The sequence below is a fragment of the Urocitellus parryii genome, chromosome 9 (assembly GCF_045843805.1).
Source record: "Urocitellus parryii isolate mUroPar1 chromosome 9, mUroPar1.hap1, whole genome shotgun sequence".
Lineage (NCBI taxonomy): Eukaryota > Metazoa > Chordata > Mammalia > Rodentia > Sciuridae > Urocitellus > Urocitellus parryii.
The window spans coordinates 43,991,117-44,013,223 of NC_135539.1; the positions used below are offsets into that span (position 1 = coordinate 43,991,117).

The 22,107-nt window shown below is 52.1% G+C and overlaps 2 protein-coding genes across 2 annotated transcripts in view; one reads left to right on the top strand and one right to left on the bottom strand.

Moving 5' to 3' along the window:
* The window catches only part of LOC144256981 (uncharacterized), a 582,621-nt gene that overhangs the window by 258,756 nt on the left and 301,758 nt on the right, over positions 1–22,107 (top strand). The window lies entirely within an intron of this gene.
* LOC144256882 (olfactory receptor 2G6-like) lies at positions 7,133–8,065 on the bottom strand. Its single transcript, XM_077802639.1, has one exon. It carries the CDS (start codon positions 8,063–8,065, stop codon positions 7,133–7,135), a length of 933 nt encoding a protein of 310 aa, XP_077658765.1.

Consider the following 22,107-nt stretch of genomic DNA (forward strand, 5'->3'; position numbering starts at 1 on the left):
ATGGCAATAACTAATCTGATTTTTCTTTCTATAGTTTTGTCATTTCAAGAATTTGTATGAGGGAAAACCTGCAGTGTGTAGTTTTTTTGGAGTTGACTTTTGTATTCAGTATAATTTTCTGATTTGTCAATGAAATGTCAATATTGTTGCACGAAGTGTTAGCTCCTTGTTATTATTCTATAGTACACTTTTGTGTGGATGTGCTACAGTTTGTATTTTTATTGATCTGTTAAAACATCTGTATTGTATCTAGTTTGAGCCACTATGAATAAAACTACTATAAAAGATTCTTGTGTGAAAACCAGATTTCACATCTCTGAGATAAACCCTCAATAATTCAATGACTGAGCTGTATATTTAGAATTTGTTGTTGTTTAGAAAATTTTCCAGAGTGGCTTTTCCATTTTATATTTGTACTAGCAGTATTTTAATTACCAAGTTTCTCTGCTTTCTCTCTAATATTTAATGTTGTTCCAACATTTTACTTTATCAATCCTGATAGGTCTATAAATGTATTTCATTGAGTTTTTTATTTTAATTTCCCTTAATGGCCATTGATGTTCAAAATCTTTTCATGTGCTGATTTTTAAAAAGAATCAAATAGGAAAGATCACACTTTATACTGGTAAAAAGGTATTCATTTATTTATTAAGTCATTTAAGGGCTGGGGTTGTAGCTCAGAGGTAGAGTGCTTGCCTACCACATGTGAGAAGGTGGGTTCAATCATAAGCACAGCATAAATATAAATATTAAAATAAAGGTATTGTGTCCATTTATGACTTTAAAAAGTCATTTGAATGAAAAAGCAGGCAATAAGCAGCTAAAATGAGAACTGTTGTTCTGGTAGATGTGAGGAAAATACTCAGATAAAACACAGAAATAGAAATGTGGAAACTATCAAAGAAATAATAAGAGGATAGAAAAATCAGTAGACATGTCAGAAAAATTCCAGAAGAAATGTAGAGAAATGGGATTAGATAATGTTGAAAGAGATGATTGCTACAATGTTTCCTAAAATGACCAAACTTTGGAGTCAAGAAACAGGAAAAAATTCAAATAGAGTTAAAATAAATCCAAATACACACATACTACAGTTACTACAGAACTTTAAAGACAAAAAGATCTTTTTGTGGAGGAGGTGGATACTGGGGATTGAACTCAGGGACACCCAACCAATGAGCTATATACCTCAAGCCCTATTTTGTATTTTACTTAGAGATGGAGTCTCAATGAATGATGTAGAGCCTCACTTTTGCTGAGGCTGGCTTTAAACTTGGAATTCTCCTTCCTTAGCCTTCTGAGCTGTGGGTATTATAGGCATGCACCAGCATGCACAGCAAGAAGATCTCTTTTTAATATATTTATTATAATTATAGGTGTAAATAACACCTTTATTTTTATTATTTATTGTTATGTGGTGCTGAGCATTGAACCCAGTGCCCAACACATGGTAGGCAAGTCCTCTACTACTGAGCTATAACTCCAGTCCAACAAAGAAGATCTTAAAAGCAGCACACAAAGAACAACAATTAGAAAATAACAGACAGCAATAATGGAGAAGATAATGTAATAACGTCTTCAAAAAGCCATGGGATGTAACTGTCAGGATAGAATTTTGTATCCTGATAAACCAAAATTCAAAAGTAGAGAGAAGGTGAAGATATTTTTGTGTAAGACTGAAACATTATATTTCTATCAGGTTTCTGAAAATTTTAGGTTGAGTAAACATACTTAATTTAGAAAATAAATAGGGTGTTAGACATGTTTGTCTTCATTCAATTTCTGTAGTTAGGAAAAGTCTACTATTTAAATATATCTATATGAATGATAGAGATAGAAAATTAAGGTAATTCTTTGGTGCTCTTGTGAATGGCTGCAGAGTGTGGTGTAGTTTCCATAATGGGTACAGAAAGGTAAGGGTAGTGATTTTTCATTAAGTTGAGGAATATCAGATAATTTTTGTATGCCACGAAAATTATCTGATAGAGAGTGAGGTTGGGAAGATTCAAGATAGTGTAAATACATGAGAGGAGTAAAACACTGTTGAAGGGAATGTGGGATAGGAACTAGTGCATTCCCAAATGAGGACCAGGACCTGAGAGCTATAAAGTATGCAGTCTCACAACTGTATGTGGTCATTCTTTGAGTCACTTTATAAAGTCAGGGACAGCTTTCACTCTAACAGGTCAGAAGCCAGAAAACAGATATGGGTGCATTTTTTGATAGATGTACTTGTGATAAATCAATTTTCTTTTGTGTGTGTGATGACTTAAACTCTCTCTGATTACTGAAAAGAGCTTTTGAGTTCTGGGTAACATGTGCCACTGGAAGAGAAGTGAAAGTGTAATCCAGAGTCTTTAGCAAACCCGGAAACTCATTGTTTTGTGGGAAACTTTGAGAACAGATGCACAGTTACAGTGTGTGGAGATGAATTTTTCCAGTAAAGTTGAGAGTTTCTGATGCAATTTTGCAGAAGTCAACAAAACGGTGTCAGGAACAAGAACATTAAGGGTATTTGCAAGGGAGTTATGTGTGTCAATTTTTTCTGAGTTTTATAAGGGATGGAATTACATGTAGACAAATATGATGCAGTTAGAAGACTGTTAACACCTGTTGATTAGATGAGTAGTTAGAGTGGACAAAGGAGAGAAAGTGGGTGTATAGGCCTAGTCTTGTTGTTCTCGCCTCGCCCACTCAGCCAATTCCAGATATTGTGCCTCTCCTCCCATTCAAAGAGCTCACGTGATAGAATCCAGGAACATGGTAGAGCTGATTTTTTTGTGTGTGTGGTAAATTTAGACTATTACAGAACTAGAACAGTTGAATGCATGAGTTTTAGCAAATAAAGTCCAGCTCCACATCCCTCCCTGAGGTTTTCCTGTGTGTTGTGCCCTCCTTGCTCTTGCTGTTCTTGGATTTCTGCTGTAAATGGTTGGTGTGCAGGCTGTTACAAAGGCTGAGCTTTCCAGGTAAACTGAACTAATTTGTGAGATATTGAATATCTAGACTTAAGAATGGAACTTGAGATGGATTTACAAATTTTAGAGAGTGACAATGAGAATAAGGAGCTGAGATAGTATGGAGAAAAAAGTCAGTGGCAGTGGGAGAATTAAGGTATCTGGGCAAGTGTTAGAGTGAGTGCAGTAGTCAGTTAAAGTGGAGATCAGGGGCTATAGGCAAATTGGGTGGGAAGGGGAGCAGTTGGAGCCTTGGCTGGAACAGCACTGAGAAGAAACACAAGTATGGCCTGATCTACTGGGCTTTAAGGCAGATGGGACTTGGTCAGAGATAGGGCAGGATATTTGGCTAGTGACTGTTCATATCTTTGGTGGGTGCTTCATCTGGGTAGACTACATGCTCTGACTGCCTCATGGAACTGCCTCTGTGAACATTTGATACTATTCTCTGGCAGCTTGGAATGTCACAAAAAAATGTATGTGTCAAGAGGTACACAGCTTCATTTATGGAGCAAGGAGAATGATTTATGGAGCTAGAGTAGTGAGATTCAGCACTAGATGCCCAGCAAGAAAGTAATTTGCCTACATTTGTCCAAATTAGTGAAAATTGTGCTGTATGCTCCTCCCCAAAACAAGCAAACAAGCAAACAACCAAAACAACTAATGTCTGGGCATGTAGCCTTGAGGATGCTGTAGATCGTTTTCTCTGCATGGCTGTGCAGATGTGTTCTGTGACTCATAGCAAAATAGGTGAGTAAAGAATATGCTTCAGCACAAGGCACAACCCCTCTGCCCCTGTGGGCTCAACCCCTGTAAAATGCCCCTGGTGTTTTTTTAAGTGCTGGTTTCCAAGGCCCAGAAAGTACTTTTGGTTGATTCTCTTGTGACTCTATCTAGGAGGGTAAGTCACAAATTTTTGTTGTCTGAGCTAATGTTATTCTGAAGCAAATTAGTGTCTCAAGGTAAGTAAAATATGGAAATTGTTAAGTTGGTTAACCAAATAGAATCTAGCCTGCTTACTCATTGCAGAATCTGTGACTTACCCAGAATCTCACAGTTCATAGTGAAAGCCTCAGCAACCAAGACTATTATGAGAACTTCATACTTTTTTCCCACATTGTTAGGAGGCATAAGAAAGGCTGCTACACAGACAGTGTTGGACCAGGTCATGGGCACTGGCTGGAAGTAGGTGGATGGTTAAGTTTGAGGTGCAGGTCCCATGGGGAGCAAGACCAGGGGAAGCAGGATGTGGGGGAGCAGGGCCAGAGGAAGCGGGGCCCAGGAGAGCAGGGCCCATGATTATCAGAACCAGGTGGAGCAGGGTCACAGGAACGGGGCCAGGGGGAGCAGGGCCCAGGGGAACAGGGAAAGGGGAAGCAGGGAACAGGAGAAAGGGCCAGGGGAGCAAGGCCAGGGGGAGAAAGGCCAGGGGATTAGGGCCAGGAGAAGCAGGGCCCATGGCGAAAGGGCCAGAAGGAGAAGGGTGCTGGGAAGCAGGGCCCAGGTGGAGCAGAACCCAGGGGAGCAGGGCAGGGGAAGCAGGGCCCAGTAGATAAGGGCCCAGGGGAGCAAGGCCAGGGGGAGCAGGGCCAGGGGATTAGGGTCCAGGAGGAGCACTTGGGAGAGAGAAGGAGCACCTGTTAACACAGCATGGGTCCCTGGAAGGCTTAGACAATCACTGTCTTTCTTCTACAGAAACTCAAACAAAGCTGGGCATGGCAGTGCACCTGCAATCCCAGCCTAAGGGGGCTGAGGCAGGATCGCCAGTTCAAGGCCAGCCTCAGCAGACCTTGTTGAAAGAAAAGAAAAGGAAGGAAGGAAGGAAGGAAGGAAGGAAGGAAGGAAGGAAGGAAGGAAGGAAGGAAGGAAGGGGAAAAGAGAAGAGAGGGCTGGGGACAAACTCCGTGGTATGACACTGCCAAGTGTGCGCAAGGCACACCAACATAGTCCAAACCAGAGACTCCAGGTCACAGTCCTGGAAAAATACCCTCAGTCACTGTCTCTGCCATCACTTAGGGGACTGTGTGAGACACCAGCAAACTGGGCGTCTCCCAAGGCTCGCACACAGCCGTGGAACACCATGACGGGGTCCTCAGGGAGATGGCCATGCCGGCAAAGCCCCCAGGAAGCGGCCCATGGCTGCAGGCAGCTATGACTGAGGTCGGGAATAGCAACATGGGGGGCTGTGGCACTGCGCACCCTCCAGGGCCAACTGCCCCTGCACAGGGCTGTGCTAAGGAATCCACACCCCTGTGCCTAGTCCTCCATCCACTCTGATGACACTTCAGCTGGCTCAGAGAAGCAAATGTTTCCTGGAACACCCCGTGCTGCCCCTTAGCACCTAGGATTATTATGGTGTCAGGGAAAATGTGAATTTAACTTAAAACTTTTAAATAGCTATGGATTTTGCTTTATTATATTCAGAACAGGAGCACCTGCTTTCCCTTGAATAACCACTTACCTGAACCCCTCGTCAGAGAGGTCCAAGATCTCCATCCTGCCTAGTAAGCCCACGGTCCTCACTGTCTCACTGTGGCCACCAGTCCAGAGCACGGATCCCACTTTGCTTGAAGGAGGGAGGTTCAGGTGCCCTCGTCAGCACAGCAGAATGTGCCCTACCTGTCCTGCTACCCAGGAGGACTCCTCCTGGCCCATGCACTAGCTGGACAGGAAGTGTGCCTCTGCTACGAGGGTGCATGGGGACGATTTCAAGGCCATCACAGATGTCAGGCCCTTGAAAACTCAGCCACAGATTCCTTCATTTTTATACACTTGTTAATGTATAATTGTTTAGTGTGTAAATTAGAAAATAATGAAGACTCTTTCCTTCTCCTTCAGGGTGAAGAGTTACTGTACAGATAACGTTTCTTTGTAGCCACGTCAATTTAATAACAAAAATCCAAGTGAAAGAAAAATGTAGCTATTTATCTTGTAGTCTGGTTGACATGGATTTAATTTCACAAATAATTTGCTAAAGATGAGGATTTTCCCTAATATTTTTTTTCTATTGTTTTGATAACAGATACTGTCACATAGTGAAAAATATACCACAAATTGAGTTGGACCATTAGCGTAAAAACTCTGTGAAGCCATAGGTTGTTTTTTTTTAAAAATTTATGCCCTCAGAGCCTCAATAACTGTTGAATAAATGAATCAATTTCTTAAAAGAAATGGCAGTTCCAAGGTGTATGAAGACGTGCACACACAATGTAATGTGGAATAGAGAGTATAAGAGGTGACCAAGTCACTAACTCAACGTCTTGTCCAGCAGGGAGCCCATGGCATCCTGAGGGCAGAGGCCCCAGGACTGTGTGACAGGAAGGAAGGACCGAGGCTTGGGGACAGCTCTTCACTCTCTAATACTAAAAAAAGTGGGCAAAGCACCCCCACGGGGTGCCAGATCACCTTTGATCCTGGGGCCAAGCAGTCGAATGCAGTGTGGTTGAGCAGGAGGATACAGGTGGAAAGGTCTGCACTGAAATGGACATCCAGGAGGCACCTGTACCGAGATTACTTGGGAATCAGTGACTAAGTCACAGCACAGTGGGCGTCTCAAAACAGGGACGAGAGGAATTCAAAAGTTTAATGTCCAGTAGAGGAAAGGACAGTAGTGGAGAGGAGCTCGGAGCTCCCAGGACTCGTGTGGGGACCCATATGGGCAGGCTCAGAGCTTAATGGGACTCACACAGGGACCTACTAGGGGGCCTCAGAGCTCATAAGACTCATGGGGTGGGGGATGAGCCTGAGAGAACTCAGGGACCCTCAGCCACCTGAAGGTCCAGCAGTCCATGGTCAGTCAAAAACAGTCACTGAGCTTTAGAGTTTGTACTTTCTGTTCTGAGCAACTGACCCACATTCTTCAGTATCTGAGAGAGACCCATCACAGGTCTCTCTCCCTCTCTCTAGCAAGTGGCTAAGACTGTTACATAGAAGGAGCTCTCACGCAGCACAGTGCTTGGAGCACAGTCGCGTTCTCATCTGGTTGCCTAACATCGGCAACCGCGTGATGAGGACACAGATCTGCAACGTGGGCTTCTCTCAGTCTGTCCTGCTCTGAAATTCAGACTAGCCTCGCTTTCTACAAAAGCCCAGGGTTGGGTCGTCGCCATTTCCAAGTCATCCTCTAGGGGAGCAACCGCGTCTCCTAAGTGTCACCTGGCAGTCACCAGGTCCCCTCAATCATAAGGTCTTCCCCAGAGTTTCCTCAGTGCCGTCTTCACCTCCTGGTTCCTCAGAGTGTAAATCAGAGGGTTGAGCACCGGAGTCACCACCGTGTAGAACAGGGAGACAAACTTGCCCTTGTCCTTGGATCGGCTCCAGGCAGGCTGCAGGTACATGAAGATGATGGTCCCATAGAAGACGGTGACCACCAGCAGGTGGGAGGAGCAGGTCCCAAAGGCCTTCGGCCTGCCAGCAGCCGACCTGATCCTCAGCACGGCCTGGGCGATGTGGCCGTAGGACACCAGGATGAGCGACAGGGGCAGCACCAGGAACAGGACGCTGGCCACAAAGAGCTCAGCCTCGTTGAAGGTAGTGTCCACACAGGCCAGCTTGATGAGCATGGGGACCTCACAGAAGAAGTGATCCACGTGGCGATGCCCACAGAAGGGCAGGCGCAGGGTGAGGGTGGACTGTACCAGGGTGGTGGCCACTCCGCTGAGCCATGCCGTGGCCACCAGAGAGTGACAGAGCCGAGGGTGCATGACAAGAGTGTAGTGTAGCGGGCGGCAGACGGCAACATAGCGATCGTAGGACATGACGGCCAGGAGGACACACTCGGTGGACCCTAGCACTAGAGAGACGTACAGCTGAGCCACGCAGCCGCCGTACGAGATGGACTTGTCTGAGCTCCCCAGGTGGACTAGGAGCTGAGGAAGGATACCAGTGGTGAAGCAGAGGTCCAGGAAGGACAGGTGGGAGAGGAAGAAGTACATAGGTGTGTGGAGCTTGGGGTCCAGAAGGGACACCAGGATGATGGCAGAGTTGCCAAGAAGGGTCATGAGGTAAAGGAGCAGGACAACCCCAAAGAGAGCCCGCTCCAACCGAGGCTGGTCTGAGAACCCCAGCAGAAGGAACCCAGAGAGGAGGCTGTGGTTGGCGCCTCCCATTATTCTCGCTCCACTCACTCACGGAGAGAGGGCTCACGTCAGGCAGAGCCGCAGATCCCGTGCTAAGTCCTTGACAATTAAAAGTTACATTCTGGGAACTAAGACTTTGGACACATGTGACAGGCAGAGAGCACCAGAGTGGGAGACTCTTATTATGCCCCAAAGGTGGAACCTGGTCTGAGACACACAGGTGTCCCACGTAGCTCGAGGATCACATGAAAGTAGGCATCACTTGAGAACGAGTTTGCCCCAGTTTTTAACAACATGGATTTTTTTAGTGTAAACATATTAGAATTTTATAGGAATTGTGAGAACTGCAAGCACTCTAGAAATATGGTTATTCCCAAGGTACCAAAGGCACAGAGCAGCCGGTAGGTGTCCGGGAGAGCCCCAAGCACGGTGGGAATGCAGCAGGGCTGCTCAGGACAAATCCAGGTGTGGTCACATGCTGCTCCCGAGGAGTCCAGAAGGAGGGCAGCCCAGCCTGAGAATGGAAATGGAGAGGGAACATGGTCAGAGCCAGAGGGAAAAGGAGCCAAATGTGGGGAGCAGCTACTGCACACACTGCCTATGCTTCAGAGCACGGCATGTCCAGGGTGAACTGAAATCAGTTCTTCCAGGACCAAAGACATCAGTACACATTATCTGGATAGCATAGCCCTTGTTGAGGGGTTTTAGTTCAGTTCAAAATTTCCTTCTTAAGATAAATGTTTGCACAATGTAAGAGAATTTAAAACTTCAAGTACCCTGACCCAGAATCGATGTGTGGGGCTCATGGGACAGTGGACAATGTCGATGTCACACACTTGGAAGGGAGTGAGTGCAGTATGACCAGAAGGCAGGGAACTCGGCAGAGGTTGACTCATGAAGACTCGCCTGCCGGCAGTGGACTTGACCAAATAACAGAAGAAACCAAGAGATTGAACAGTTAAAAACAGCCTCTGTCTTTTTAATCTCAACCAGGGATGCTGAGAACCACGCTGACCATGTCTGAAAACTCCGAGAGTCCACATAGTTGATGCTCTTCTTGTAATAGGGACCTGGCTCCTGTCTCCTGGCACCCACCTTAATGCCAGCCACTGGCTGCGCATACCTGGCTGAGCGCCCTGTGAACACATGAAGCACAGGGAATCTGGATGACGGGCAGTTCCACAGCACCCGGGGGAGCCTACTGACTATGGCCACTGCCCTTCACAGGCGCCGAGGCCCGGACATCTTCAGACTCATGAACAACCTGATCTTGCTCTTCTCCAGATGCAGCTGAGGAGTGACTCCCCGAGACCTGTGTCCGCCCTGAAGTTGCTCACTCACACCATCCTGCTCAGGATGAAAGACTGGCTGACCGTGTCTTTCCCTGAATGAGCAGGTTTGCTATCTCAGCTCAGGTTTTCAAAGCTTCTCTTTCGGGGCTGGGGATGTGGCTCAAGCAGTAGCGCGCTCGCCTGGCATGCGTGCGGCCCGGGTTCGATCCTCAGCACCACATACCAACAAAGATGTTGTGTCCGCCGAGAACTAAGAAAAAATAAATGTTAAAATTCTCTCTCTCTCTCTGTCCCCCTCTCTCTCTCACTCTCTCTTTAAAAAAAAAAAAAAAAAAAAAAAAAAAAAAAAAAAAGCTTCTCTTTCATGCTATTTATTAGAATGGGCCTGCACCTGGTGTCCTGCCACCAGGATGCCACTGAAGTCACCTCCTCATCCCTTACTGCCTACAAGAACGTCTCCAGAGCATGGTGGACAATCTGGTAAGAGAACAGGCTCCAGGTACGACCCGCTTTCTGCATTTTAGTTGTGTTTCTGAACATGTCACTGCATGAGGTGCCCTGGCTGGCTCAGCTGGGACCTAGAGAGGAGCAGAGCTGTCCATGGGGACGAGGTGCATGATACCAGCCCTGTGGAGGGACAAATGTGTGCCAGTGAACAGTGATTGCTGTGCCTATGGGCACTACTGCCAGCTCACATGGCCTTCTCAGGCTCGTGGGCACCTTACTGTCCCCCGGAGCCTCACCTGCAAGCTGCAACAGGAAGCCCCAGACAATCAGAGCCACTTCCTGCTCCCCAAACATTGAGTATGGCTCCATTGCCCCTCCCACCACGGCTGCATGGTGTTCCCTCACTGAACCCACCTAGGCATCTCCATAAGTCCTCTAAGACTTGACCCAAAAGACAGGAAATCTTTAGAGAGATATCACATTTCCAACTAGTTCTACGATATTTTATATTTATGCATTGCTAGTATCAGAGTGTCAGGAATCTAATGACTTATTTATCTTTATGCTATTAACGTCTACCACATTCTCCAAAAGCATTTGCTAAGTCAAAGTGCTTGTGGAGCACTGTGCTGTTTCACTGGGCAGATGTGGTGACCATGCCGTAACACATGCACCGAGCAGCTGGACAGACATGCAAAACGTGCACCCCTAGAGCTCCCTGAGCACCACGTGGAAGCCCTGCTGTTTCACAGAAGGAATGCATGCCCCACCTACCATAGGCAGGGCAAGCTTAAAGGCTTATGCACAAAGGCACTTCTTGGACTGCTTACCAACCACGTTGAACACAGTGCTACTGCAGAGGACGGACATGACAGTGACCATGCCACAGGGCCTGAGGTCATGTGCTTAAGACAGAAGCATAAAGACAACTAAGTGTATGTTTGCACACACTACAACAAAAACAGAAGGCATCTCAGCACTCACCTCATGGCTCCCATCCCATAGATGTGAATAGAGAGCTGTTTAATCCCATGTGCTGCTCCAACCACAAACACCTGGAAGACAGGTTTCCCTATGTTTAACTGCACACTCTGAAGTCGGATGAAGACAGACAGACAGACAGATTGGATGAAACACTGGAATTTGTCTCTCACTAGACATTATTTCAGTTAATACATCCATCAACCTCTGTTGGACACACGCCGTGGCCAGCCCTCAAGCTGGACATAAGGGGTGTCTTAATGAGTTGGCCACTGACTCTCTATTCATTACGAGTGGTGTGGGGTATTAAGCCAGAGCTCCATGCGAGCCAGGCAAGCACTCTACCAACAGATCCCAGCCCAGCCAAGAATATGAAATAAGAAAGATGTGTGTGTTGCTGTCAAGAATCTTGTCAGAGTAAAGTAAAATTAAAAACAACAACAACAACAACAACAACAAGAAACCCTTCTCAGTTGCCTGCTCATGCTGCATGGATGGGGAGAGAGCAGCAGCACTAACCCTAGCCCCGGGACCCACAAGGTGAATAGTGAAGTATAAATAACCTTCCCTCAGGGTGTCACAGGCCCACTCACCTAGCTTGTGAGAAGACATCATGTCCTTGGAAGTCAGTATCTATAGATAACCCCAACATGGTGGCACACGCCTATTATTTCAGCCACTGGGGAGGTGAGGAAGGAGGATCCCAAGTTCGAACCAGCCTTAGCAACTTAACAAGGCCCTGGGCAAGTTAGTGAGAGTCTGTCTCAAAGTAAAAAATAAAAAAGGGCTGGGACTCTGGGTGTGGTGGGGGGTTGGGAACCCACAGATTGACCATATAATTTCAGGAATCACTGTTAAGACCTGGGTGCTTAGGGTTTTTAGATGCTGATGCCAAAGTAGTACTTTCATATAAAGGTGCCTCAGCAGCTTCTACACTGGGGTCCTGATTTGTGCTGCCTGGTGACCCCCACTCCTACCCAAATCCTACTGAGGCCCAGAGAGATGGGGCCTGGATGTGGTGGTGGAGAAACAGAGGTGCTGACTGCACAGTGAGTCAGCAGACAGCAACTGCAGCCCAGCCCTGGTCCAGGCTCAGCTTCCTGGAAGGGGATTAGGGGAGATTAGGTACCTGAATCAGAGCACTGGGAGCTGGAGGGTTGCAGGGAACATGGATCCAACTACTCCATCCTGGGCAGCCCAGCCAAGAAACTGGGGGCTCTGCAGGGTACAAGGTGACGACCTCTGTGTAGTGGGGTGCTTGTGTCTGCCCAGGTGGAAAGCGTCAGTGCTTCCTCCTGTCATTCTTAGGCAAGACCCTGTGCAGGCAGGAAGTCTCCTCTCTTGTACAGGGTTCTGGCTGGGGCTCAGCCTCAGGCTTAACGAGGCTTCTGACCCCTTCCCAGCCCAGAGCTGGCAGAGCTATGACAGATCTGTGGAGTGACCAGGCCACTTAGCCCCAGACTAGCTCGAGACCCCAGGCTGTTCCAGGGGACATTGCTGACCTTGCAAGCCCCAGCTGGCCAGGATCCTTCAGCTGTCCTTTCCAGCCATGTCACTGTCCCACTCTCAAATCTCCCTGTTCCTACTTGGGCCAGAGACTTTTATGAGGAGGGCAGGCAGCAGATGAGCACTGTGAGCCAGGGTGTGGGGTCTGGAGCAGCTGAGTGGGCTAGGAGTGCTTGCTGGCTAATAGGAACCTGGCCAGCTGGGGGGTTCCTTTCCTTTTCTTCTGCTGCTGAAGAATGGGGTCAAGGGGATGTGTGGAACCCCACAGAAAAGGTGAGGGATAAAGGATGTGGGCACACCTGGAGGAGGCTCAGAGCAAAGCGGTTGTGTAGAGAACTGCCACCTGTGGTACACAATGGCATCCACAGTGGGAGAAGACAGAAAACTGGTGCCCACTGGGGGCCTCTAAGGCCCAGCCTGCCTGGCCTCCCCCTCCTACTGCCAGGGAAACAGCCAAATTGGAGTTTTAGACCCTGGTAGCAGCAGTGTGTGGCAGGGGATGGCACTCATGGGCAGCGTGGCCCAGGTGCACTGGGTAGGTCTGTGGGGAGAGCTATCAGAAGGCAGAAGGCAAGTGCCAAGTTGCTGGAGAAGCAGGGCTGCCTGGCTGCTGGAGGAACCTTTACTGGGGAGACTGGAACTGAAGGGGGAGGAAGAGGACATGCTTTTACAGTTAAAGAGCTCTGCACTGCTGGGCCATGGTGCCATATGGCCAGGCTTGGTGGGTGGGGTAATGTGCAGGACAAGAAGAGACCCCTGGGGAGGAAGCACCCTGCCTTAAACTGGGTTCTGCAGGTGGCACTGAGGAAGGGAGGGGTGTAGGTGGGGCATAGCGAGTGGCTCATCACAACACCACTGGGACAGTCTTTCCACTCCTTCACAGGTCCCCAACATTGTCACCACCATGGATCACTCCTTCAGCGGTGCACCGCGCTTCCTGACCCGGCCCAAGGCTTTCGTTGTGTCTGTGGGCAAGGACTCCACACTGAGCTGCCAGATCGTGGGCAACCCCACGCCACATGTAAGCTGGGAGAAGGACCGTGCAGCCGGTGGAGGCAGGCGCACGCTTCCGTCTGGCCCAGGACGGCGACATATACCGCCTCACTATCCTGGACCTAGCGCTTGGCGATAGCGGGCAGTATGTGTGCCCTGCGCGTAACGCGATTGGCGAAGCCTTTGCGGCCGTGGGCCTGCAAGTGGACGCTGAGGCCGCGTGTGCTGAGCAGGCACCACACTTTCTGCTACGGCCTACGTCCATCCGCGTGCTCGAGGGCGCTGAGGCCACATTTAGCTCCCGCGTGCGCGGCTCGCCACGACCGGCTGTGAGCTGGTCCAAGGACTGGCTGCACCTGGGTGCACCAGACTCAAGCTACGCATCCGGGCAGCGCGACCGCGGGACGGTGGCACCTACGAGGTGCGGGCAGAGAACCCGCTGGGTGCAGCCAGTGCTGCTGCCTCGCTGGTGGTAGATTCAGACACGGAAGCTGCCAGCCCACCTGGGGCCTCCACGGCAGCGCTCCTGGCTCACCTGCAGCAGCGACGTGAAGCCATGCGCGAAGAGGGCGTCCCCGCCTCACCACCCGGCGCTGGCACCCGCACCTGCATGGTGACAGAGGGCAAACACGCGCGTCTCAGCTGCTACGTGACGGATGAGCCCAAGCCTAAGATAGTGTGGAAGAAGGATGGGCAGCTGGTGACAGAGGGACGGCGACACGTGGTGTATGAGGACGCACAAAAGAACTTCATGTTGAAGATTCTGTTCTGCAAGCAGTCGGACCGCGGCCTCTACACCTGCACGGCGTCCAACCTCATGGGCCAGACCTACAGCTCCGTGTTGGTGGTGGTGCGAGGTGAGGACCATGGTGCCAGGCGGGCGGTCCCAGGGAGAAGCTGCCTGCGCGCAGGCAAGAGTCCTCCCTGGTCCCTGTGCCCACCTCCTTTGGCCCTAGCCTCCACTGCCATAGGTAACCCAATGGCGCAAGTCGGTCGTGGAATATAGACCAGAGTTGGAAGTCTGGGTGGCTCTCGCCTTTCACAGGTTTTGTTTCTGGTTTGCATAATGCAGGGGCTAAGATCCTCCATCTTTGCTGATTGTAGGGACCCGCTTTCCACCACAGCAGCGCAACCCGCCAAGTCCCTGCCCCTCTCCCACCGCACTTATCCCTACCCTGCCGAGACCCCTCCAAACCTCACCATTTCCGGAACCTTAATACTTAGCCCCCTGTCTTTCCCTTATCACGTTTTCCTTGCCAAACCCCACTTCCCCACCTTTATCCGACATTGCCTCTTCCCCATTTCTGGTCCCCATCCCCTGGGGCCCCCTGCCAATGGCCACCCTATATCCTACACCCTTTTTACCCCTTCCCACCTCCTCCACCTTCTTCTGTCTCCGAATTCTGCCCCCCCCCCCACTTCTCAATTCCCAGATCCCAACTCCTGCACTCTGGAGCCTCCTGTCCTCCGGTATCCTCTGGCCCCTCTCACCAGCCGGTCTCCACAGAGCCTGCCATGCCCTTCAAAAGGCGGCTGCAGGACCTGGAGGTGAGGGAGAAGGAGTCTGCCACGTTCCAGTGCGAGGTGCCGCAGCCCACCACAGAAACTGCGTGGTTCACCAGCGCCAAGTACGGCATCGAGGAGGAGGGCACCGAGCGCAGGCTGACAGTGCACAATGTCTCGGCTGACGACGACCCCGTGTACATCTCTGAGACCACAGAGGGCAGCCGCACCGTGGCGGAGCTCGCTGTCCAAGGCAGGAGGTGGAGGGCGGGGAGGGCAGATTGTGTGGTAGGCGCGCACAAAAGGGGCGAGGATGGGGCCTGCACGGGATAGAGCGGACGGGGGTAGAGCGGACAGGGGTGGCGTGTGGGGGGAACCACCTGATGGGACAGAGCTGGACTGGAGTGAAGGGGTGGGAAAGTTGGGGAGTTGGGGAGGGTGTGGGAGGATTGGCCTGGCGGGGGTGGGCAGGGGCAAGTCAGGGACAGGATGGGGAAATGTGATGGCGAGCCAGTATGCTGGCCACAGTTAGAGCTAGGGGCAAGGCTGACGAGCCTGGGCTCTTCCCATCCCAGGGAACCTGACGCGGAAACTGCCCCGGAAGACAGTGGTGCGCGAGGGGGACACTGCCATTTTTTGCGTGGAGCTGGCAGTGCCTAAGGGCCCTGTGCGCTGGCTGAGGAACCAGGAGGAGGTGGTGACTGGTGGCCGAGTGGCCATCACAGTGGAAGGCACGTGCCACATGCTGACCATCTTTCAGTGCAGCTTGGAAGACATGGGTGAGGTGGTCTTCATGGCTGGAGACTCCCGCACTTCCACCCAGTTCTGTGTGTCTGGTAAGGCCCTGAGTGATACTGCAATGATGTCTTCCCTAGGACCCCTGCCTCAGTCCTTGGGCACATGGCCATCAGCGGCCCCTGATTCTTGATCAGGGCTATGGGGAGGCTGGGGGGAGGTGTGAGTCATGCTCCTCCTTCCAGGTGAGGCCTCTTCGGTATCAGCCAGAGACTACAGGTCTGGGGTAGGGTCCTGAGGCCACAGCTTCCCTGATGGCTGGTGGTCCAGTCTTTTGGAGGGCTGAGGTTCTGTGATTCCTTTTCTGGGCCCCTGCCGCAGTCCGGCTGCAGCAAAATAAGGGGGGGGGGTGACGAATAACTTGTGTACCTTGATACAGCAGGAGTAGGAGCCATTTATTGTAGGACAACAGAGCTATTTATACATTTTGCACAGCTTATCTTAGATACATCAGCCAACCAATAAGGAATCTCCACACTTAATGGCTTGCTTTTGTTACTTCTCAAACCACTCCCTCTGGCATTTTGTCAGGCACCATCCAGACTTGTTTACAAACTCTAACATTCCCCTGGCAAAATACCAGGTGTTATTTTGACTTGTTTACAGACTCTAACAGGCCCCCATTAGTGACCTTGGCCCATCTTTTGCTAGCCCCCAGGAGACCACCTCTCCACCCCCCCGTGGACCCTGTGGTGAAGGACAGAACGGAGAGTTCTGTGACTCTTGTCTGGTATCCACCACCCCCCGGGGACCGCCCTGTGACCATTGATGACTACCTGGTGGAGAATCGGCGGCTGGGTACCTACATCTGGAGCCGGTGCCACAAGAATGAGTGGGTGGCCACACCTGAGCTCACCGTCACAAGTGTGACTGAGGAGGGTGACTTCCAGTTCAGGGTGTCAGCTGTCAACAGCCTTGGCCAGAGTCCACACCTGGAGTTCCCGGGGACCATCCACCTGGGTAAGTGAAGCTGCCTAGAAAGGAGTGACCCCTGGTACCAGGGGCTGCCCCTGCCAGAGCAGAGCACAGCCTCCAGCAAGGCCTTGAAGAGACTCTTTGTAAGGGTGGGGACATTGGGGCCTTCTTAGTGGGAAGGGAGGGGACCCAAGACAGGACTCAGGTCCCCTGTCTCCAGTAGCCCCAGGGGATGCAGCTTCAGTGCTGCCCAGCTTCAGAGGTTTGTGGGATCCTGGGGTATTGCCAGGTGGTTCTGGCTCGTTCCCTGTCTGTTGTGACTTGTGATTATGGCTCCCTGTCTGTTGTGACTTGAGCCTAAATACCCATCCTTTGGAGGAAGAGGAAGGGGAGGCAGGGACCTCACCTGCCCTGGTCCCCTCATAACTTGCCTGCACCACAGCCCCCCAGCTGGCCGTGAGGTCGCCCCTGAAGGCAGTGGCAGCAGTGGAGCGTGGAGAAGTCACCTTCTCTGTGGACGTTACTGTGGCCTCTGCTGGTGAATGGTTCCTGGACGGGGTGGCTCTGAAGGCCAGCAGCACCTATGTGATCCGCTGTGATCGCACCTGGCATACACTCACCATCCGAGAGGTGCCTGCCAGCCTGCACGGGGCACAGCTCAAGTTTGTGGCAGATGGCATTGAAAGCAGCATTCGGATGGAGGTCCGAGGTAGGCCTGGGTCCAGGAGCCTGTTTCCTTGAGGCGGTGTCAGCATGGGGTCCTGGGAGAGCTGCCCCTGTGGAGTTAGCCTGCAGCAGCAAGAGGAAGCAGGGCAGGGGGTGGGGCGCTGAGGCAGCAGGCCAGGCAGGGTGTGTGTGGACAGCAGGTTCAGCTGGACCCTGCCTCTCTGCCTGCCTCCTTCTTCCACCCTCCTCTTCATCCACCCACCCCATCCTCTCCTCATTCTGACCTTGTTTTTCCTTCCCCCCGTCTCCCTCCCTTACTGCCTTCCATTGCCCTGGTCCCTTCTGTCCACCCATCCCTGGCCCCCAGCAGCTCCTGGGCTGACTGCCCACAAGCCACCAGCGGTAGCCGCTCGCGAGGTGCTGGCCTGGCTGCATGAGGAGGCTCAGCTGCTGGCTGAGCTGTCAGACCAGGCTGCAGCTGTGACGTGGCTGAAAGATGGCTGTGTGTTACCTCCTGGGCCCAAGTACGAGGAACAGGCTTCAGCTGGGTGGCGGGCACTGCTGGTGCGCGACGTGGGGAAGGATGACGCTGGCCTCTATGAGTGTGTCAGCCGCGGGAGCTGTGTTGCCTACCAACTGTCTGTGCAAGGTGAGGGTCTTGGGAAGGCAAGCCAGGGCCCACGTCCTTCCTGGCCCTTCTGTGGTGCGGGACATGCATCCCCTGTCCCCAGGCTGCAAGGGGTTCTGGGCAGCTGGGCAGCAGGGAAGCATGGGGAGGGTGGGAGGGCAGGCCCAACTCTGTAGGAGGGATAACTGTGGGTGGCCACTTGGGTGAGCAGTGAGTACCATGGTTGGGACTCAGCAAGCTGGCCAGGGTGCCTCTTATCTGGGTCAGAATCAGTGTCCTGTGTGGTCTGTGAGCCTGGGCCCTCCAGCCTGCAGCCTCTGTGCCGGGTGCGTGGTCAGGAGCTCTGTGGTCCCTGACCACCTCTGCCATACTCTGCAGGCCTCACGCCCTTCCTACGCAAAGACATAGTGGGCGGCTGTGTGGATGCTGAGGTGGGGGGCCCGGCGAGGTTTGAGTGTGAGACTGCGGATGCCCACATCCCCGTGTGCTGGTTTAAAGATGGCAAGGAGCTGGGTGGCTCCTGCCAGCGCTTCTCTCAGGAGGACGTGGGGACCTGGCATCAGCTGGTAGTGGCCTCGGTCAGCAGGCAGGATGATGGCACCTGCTCCTGCCATGTGGGTGAGGACTCTGTGGACTTCCACCTACGGGTCTCTGGTAAGTGCCTTATGTATACCTGTGCCCATACCTGTGGGTGGAGAGCAGATCCTGCTGTACACAGCACAATGTGACTGACCTCCTCGACCCTTCTTTATTGAGCCAGTGGTTGGGGGCAGCTTCTTCCCTGTTTGGGAAAATAAAATAAAATGCCAAACCAATGCTTAGAAGGTTAAAGGATCCAAACATGGAAAAGAAAGTACCAGGAAGGAAATTTAGGAACAAAGGATGAACTCTATCCCAGCTTTGGGAGAGTGTTTCCTCTGCCTGAACCTCCACTGCCCATTGTGCCTGCCCTGCAGGGGGCCACTCTGCAGTCCTGAAAGCCTCTTGCTTACTCTGTGCTTGTGGGCTGGGCTCTGGCTGGGAAGCTCACAGGATTTTGAAGTCCTCCTTTTCCATTTAAACCAAGGGCTGAGGGGACCCACAGATATGTGAAGTGTCCTCTGAGGTTGAGATTTAAGTCTGGTGGGTCTGACCATGGCCATGACCTTCCTAGAAGCTCCCAGGGCTCAGAGATATAGGCTGGGAAGTTCAGGGACAAATGCACAAGGGATTCTTAGGCATCTGTGAGGCTGTTGGGGCAGCCCACCCCAGGAGGGCTTGCTATAGTGTGGCCATGATGGGCTCTAGTTCCCAGCCTGGGCTACCCCAGGCTGGGTGCAGCTTGTGGACCCAGGGACAGGGAGGCCCTGCAAATGCCAGTCTCACACCAGCTCTAGAGGCAAGCATTGGACACTTCACACTAGAAGTCACAACCAGGTGTCACTGCCAGGGGCTGGTTGGCTATATGCAGAGCTGAAGGCAGGTACTGTCAGGTTTCCCTGCTGGAGCAAACTCAATCTGTGGGAAGTGTGCTATGGAGGTGGGCAGGAGTTTGGGCACAAGGGAGATGTTCTCTGGGCTTATAAAGGACATCTTGGCAATTTTTGCAAGGTCTGTCCTGTGACTCTCCTGTGCACACCAGGGTCTCATGGGGAGGGGCATCCCCTCCCACTTTGCTTAGGAAAATGTATCCCGAGGGATCCACATGGCAGGCTCTGATAGCTCGGGGTCCAGAGCCTGTTAATCAGAAACCAGAGGTTTGGGTGGGGCTCACAACCAACATCACTCCATGTGTGTCCTCAGAGCCCAAGGCTGTGTTTGCCAAGGGGCAGCTGGCACACAGTGAGGTGAAGGCCCAGGTGGGGACGAGTGCCACTCTGAGCTGTGAGGTGGCCCAGGCCCAGACAGAGGTGACATGGTACAAGGATGGGAAGAGGCTGAGCCAGAGCTCCCAGGTGCACATGGAGGCCTCTGGCTGCAGGGCGGCAGCTGGTAGTGCAGCAGGCAGGCAAGGCGGACGATGGGGAGTACAGCTGCGAGGCAGGGGGCCAGAAGGTCTCCTTCCGCCTGGACATCACAGGTGGGTTCTGCTAGGGCTGGGTGAATGGAGGGAGGGTGGTAACTCTAAGGCTCCTGTGGCAGCCTAGGCTCTGTGAGGTCTATGTCCTTCCTGACTTGGGCCTCAGCATCTGTGGCCCAGCTCTGGGTGGAGTTGGGCACTAGGGATTGTTTGTGGCTGGGGAGCATGTCCTGAAGGGGCAGGGGCTCCCTCTACCTGGCCATGCCTACTTGCTGGGCCCAGAGCTCCAGAAGCCCTTGCTGGGGCCCTTTGGAATCCTGCATGTCCATCTGTCCTTCCCCCATCTCCTCCTTCTTCCAACTGTGACCTGTCCCTGAGCCTGTGAAGGGGCCACAAGGGGCTCAGAGCCTCTCCCTTGATAGCCCATCTGGTGCTGGGCTCTCTCCCAATGACCTGCCTGGTGCTGGATTTTTCCTGATTGGCTCAGGATGATTGATCTCTGATGATTGGTCCACACTAGCACTTGGCTTCCTACTGATTGGTCCACAGTGGCACTTGGCTGTCTGCTGATTGGCTGGCACTGAGCTCTCTGCGAATTTGCCCCATCTGGTACTGAGCTGTCTGCTGACTGGCCCACACTGTTACTGAGCTCTGTGCTGATTGGCTGGCACTTGGATCTCTGCTGATTGACTTGCACAGGCTAGAGGTCTTTGCTGACTTGCCAGCACTGGCTGTTTGGTCTCCTGCATTCCGTTGGTAGCTGTTGCCAACAAAGATGTGGGTTTCTGGTTTGGTGCTCTGGTGGACTTCCCTGCTGTGTTTACCTCCACCCGCTTTTGTGCCCCCTGCATGGTGGGAGACTTGGGAAGCCACTGATGGGCTGGGGTCCCAGGGAGGTGAAGGGTCATGGTCTATTTCCAATGGCTGGGAGGTTGGTGGCATCAGGAGGTAGGCCTGGCTGTGGTGGCCTTGTGGGCTGTGACAGTGCAGTTACCTGCAGGATCAGGGTGGATCAGGAAGTGCTTAGGGCTCTGATGAGGATACGCTGCCAGCTCTCTACCCACCAGCCTTGGAGTTTGCAGCTTGGGTCATGTGTAGGACAGAATTTAGGCATGGCCATGCAATGTTCTGCTCATGATGGACACTCTGCTCAGCCATCCCCGGGGTGGGCTTGGTCTGTGAGACAGGGCTGTGTCTGTTCTGGAGTCCCTGACCTGCGTGTCCTTTCCCTCTGTCCCCAGAGCCCAAGGCTGTGTTTGCCAAGGGGCAGCCAGCATACAGTGAGGTGAAGGCTCAGGCGGGGATGAGTGCCACTCTGAGCTGTGAGGTGGCCCAGTCCCAGACAGAGGTGACGTGGTACAAGGATGGGAAGAAGCTGAGCCAGAGCTCCCAGGTGTGCGTGGAGGCCTCTGGCTGCAGGCGGCAGCTGGTGGTGCAGCAGGCGGGCAAGGCGGACCCCGGGGAGTACAGCTGTGAGGCTGAGGGCCAGAGGGTCTCCTTCCGCCTGGACGTCACAGGTGAGTTGATGAAAGGACTTTGGTCACAACATGGGTCGGGCGTGGAGGGGCCTGTATGAACTCGTCCTCTCGTGCCGAGTAACTGGTCACCCTGAACCTCAGAGGCCCAGAACACCAGTTGGAGCGAAGCCACTGTGGTCACCTGGGCCTGTGGTGGCAGGTCCCCCTGGCCTAACACAGGTGCTCCCCATTGGGCTGTGGTTGGATTGGCTCACTGCACAGGGACTTCTTTCCCCCTGTGGCGTGGCTGGCCGTTTCTGTGTCTGCAGCCCTGTCTCCCTCTGGTCACTGCTGCCCAGCAGCTCTCCTCCTGGGTGCGGTTCTCTGTGGAGAGCCCTGGTTTCTTTCTGCCTTGGCTGGACTGGCTCCAGGCTCAGGTAGAGCCACAAAGCTAATAAATGTCCATCTTCTGCAGGTCAGAATGTTACTGTTGGTCAGAGAAGCTTAATGCCAGCCTAATCCCAAGGACACAGAGTAGACTGTTGGGATGGGAAAAGCATATCCCATTGTAGAGGCTGTGGACTCAGGGAGGCTGGACCCATTGGAGACGTTTTGACAGTCCATTCCAAGGACTTACATGTTAATTTTTTACCACTGTGAATTTTTTTTTTTTTTTCGGGGCAGGGGGAGGGTGGATACTTGCTGTCTTATGGTTGCAAGATGGCTTTTACAGCTCCAGCCATCACATTTAACATTAAAAGCAGAAAGAATATGGAATGAGTATGTATCAAGTTTTGTGTGTGTGTGTGTGTGTGCGCGCGCGTGCGCGTGCGCGTGCGTGATCACGTGCACACCAGTGCTGTGTAATAAATTGTCACAAACATAGTGGA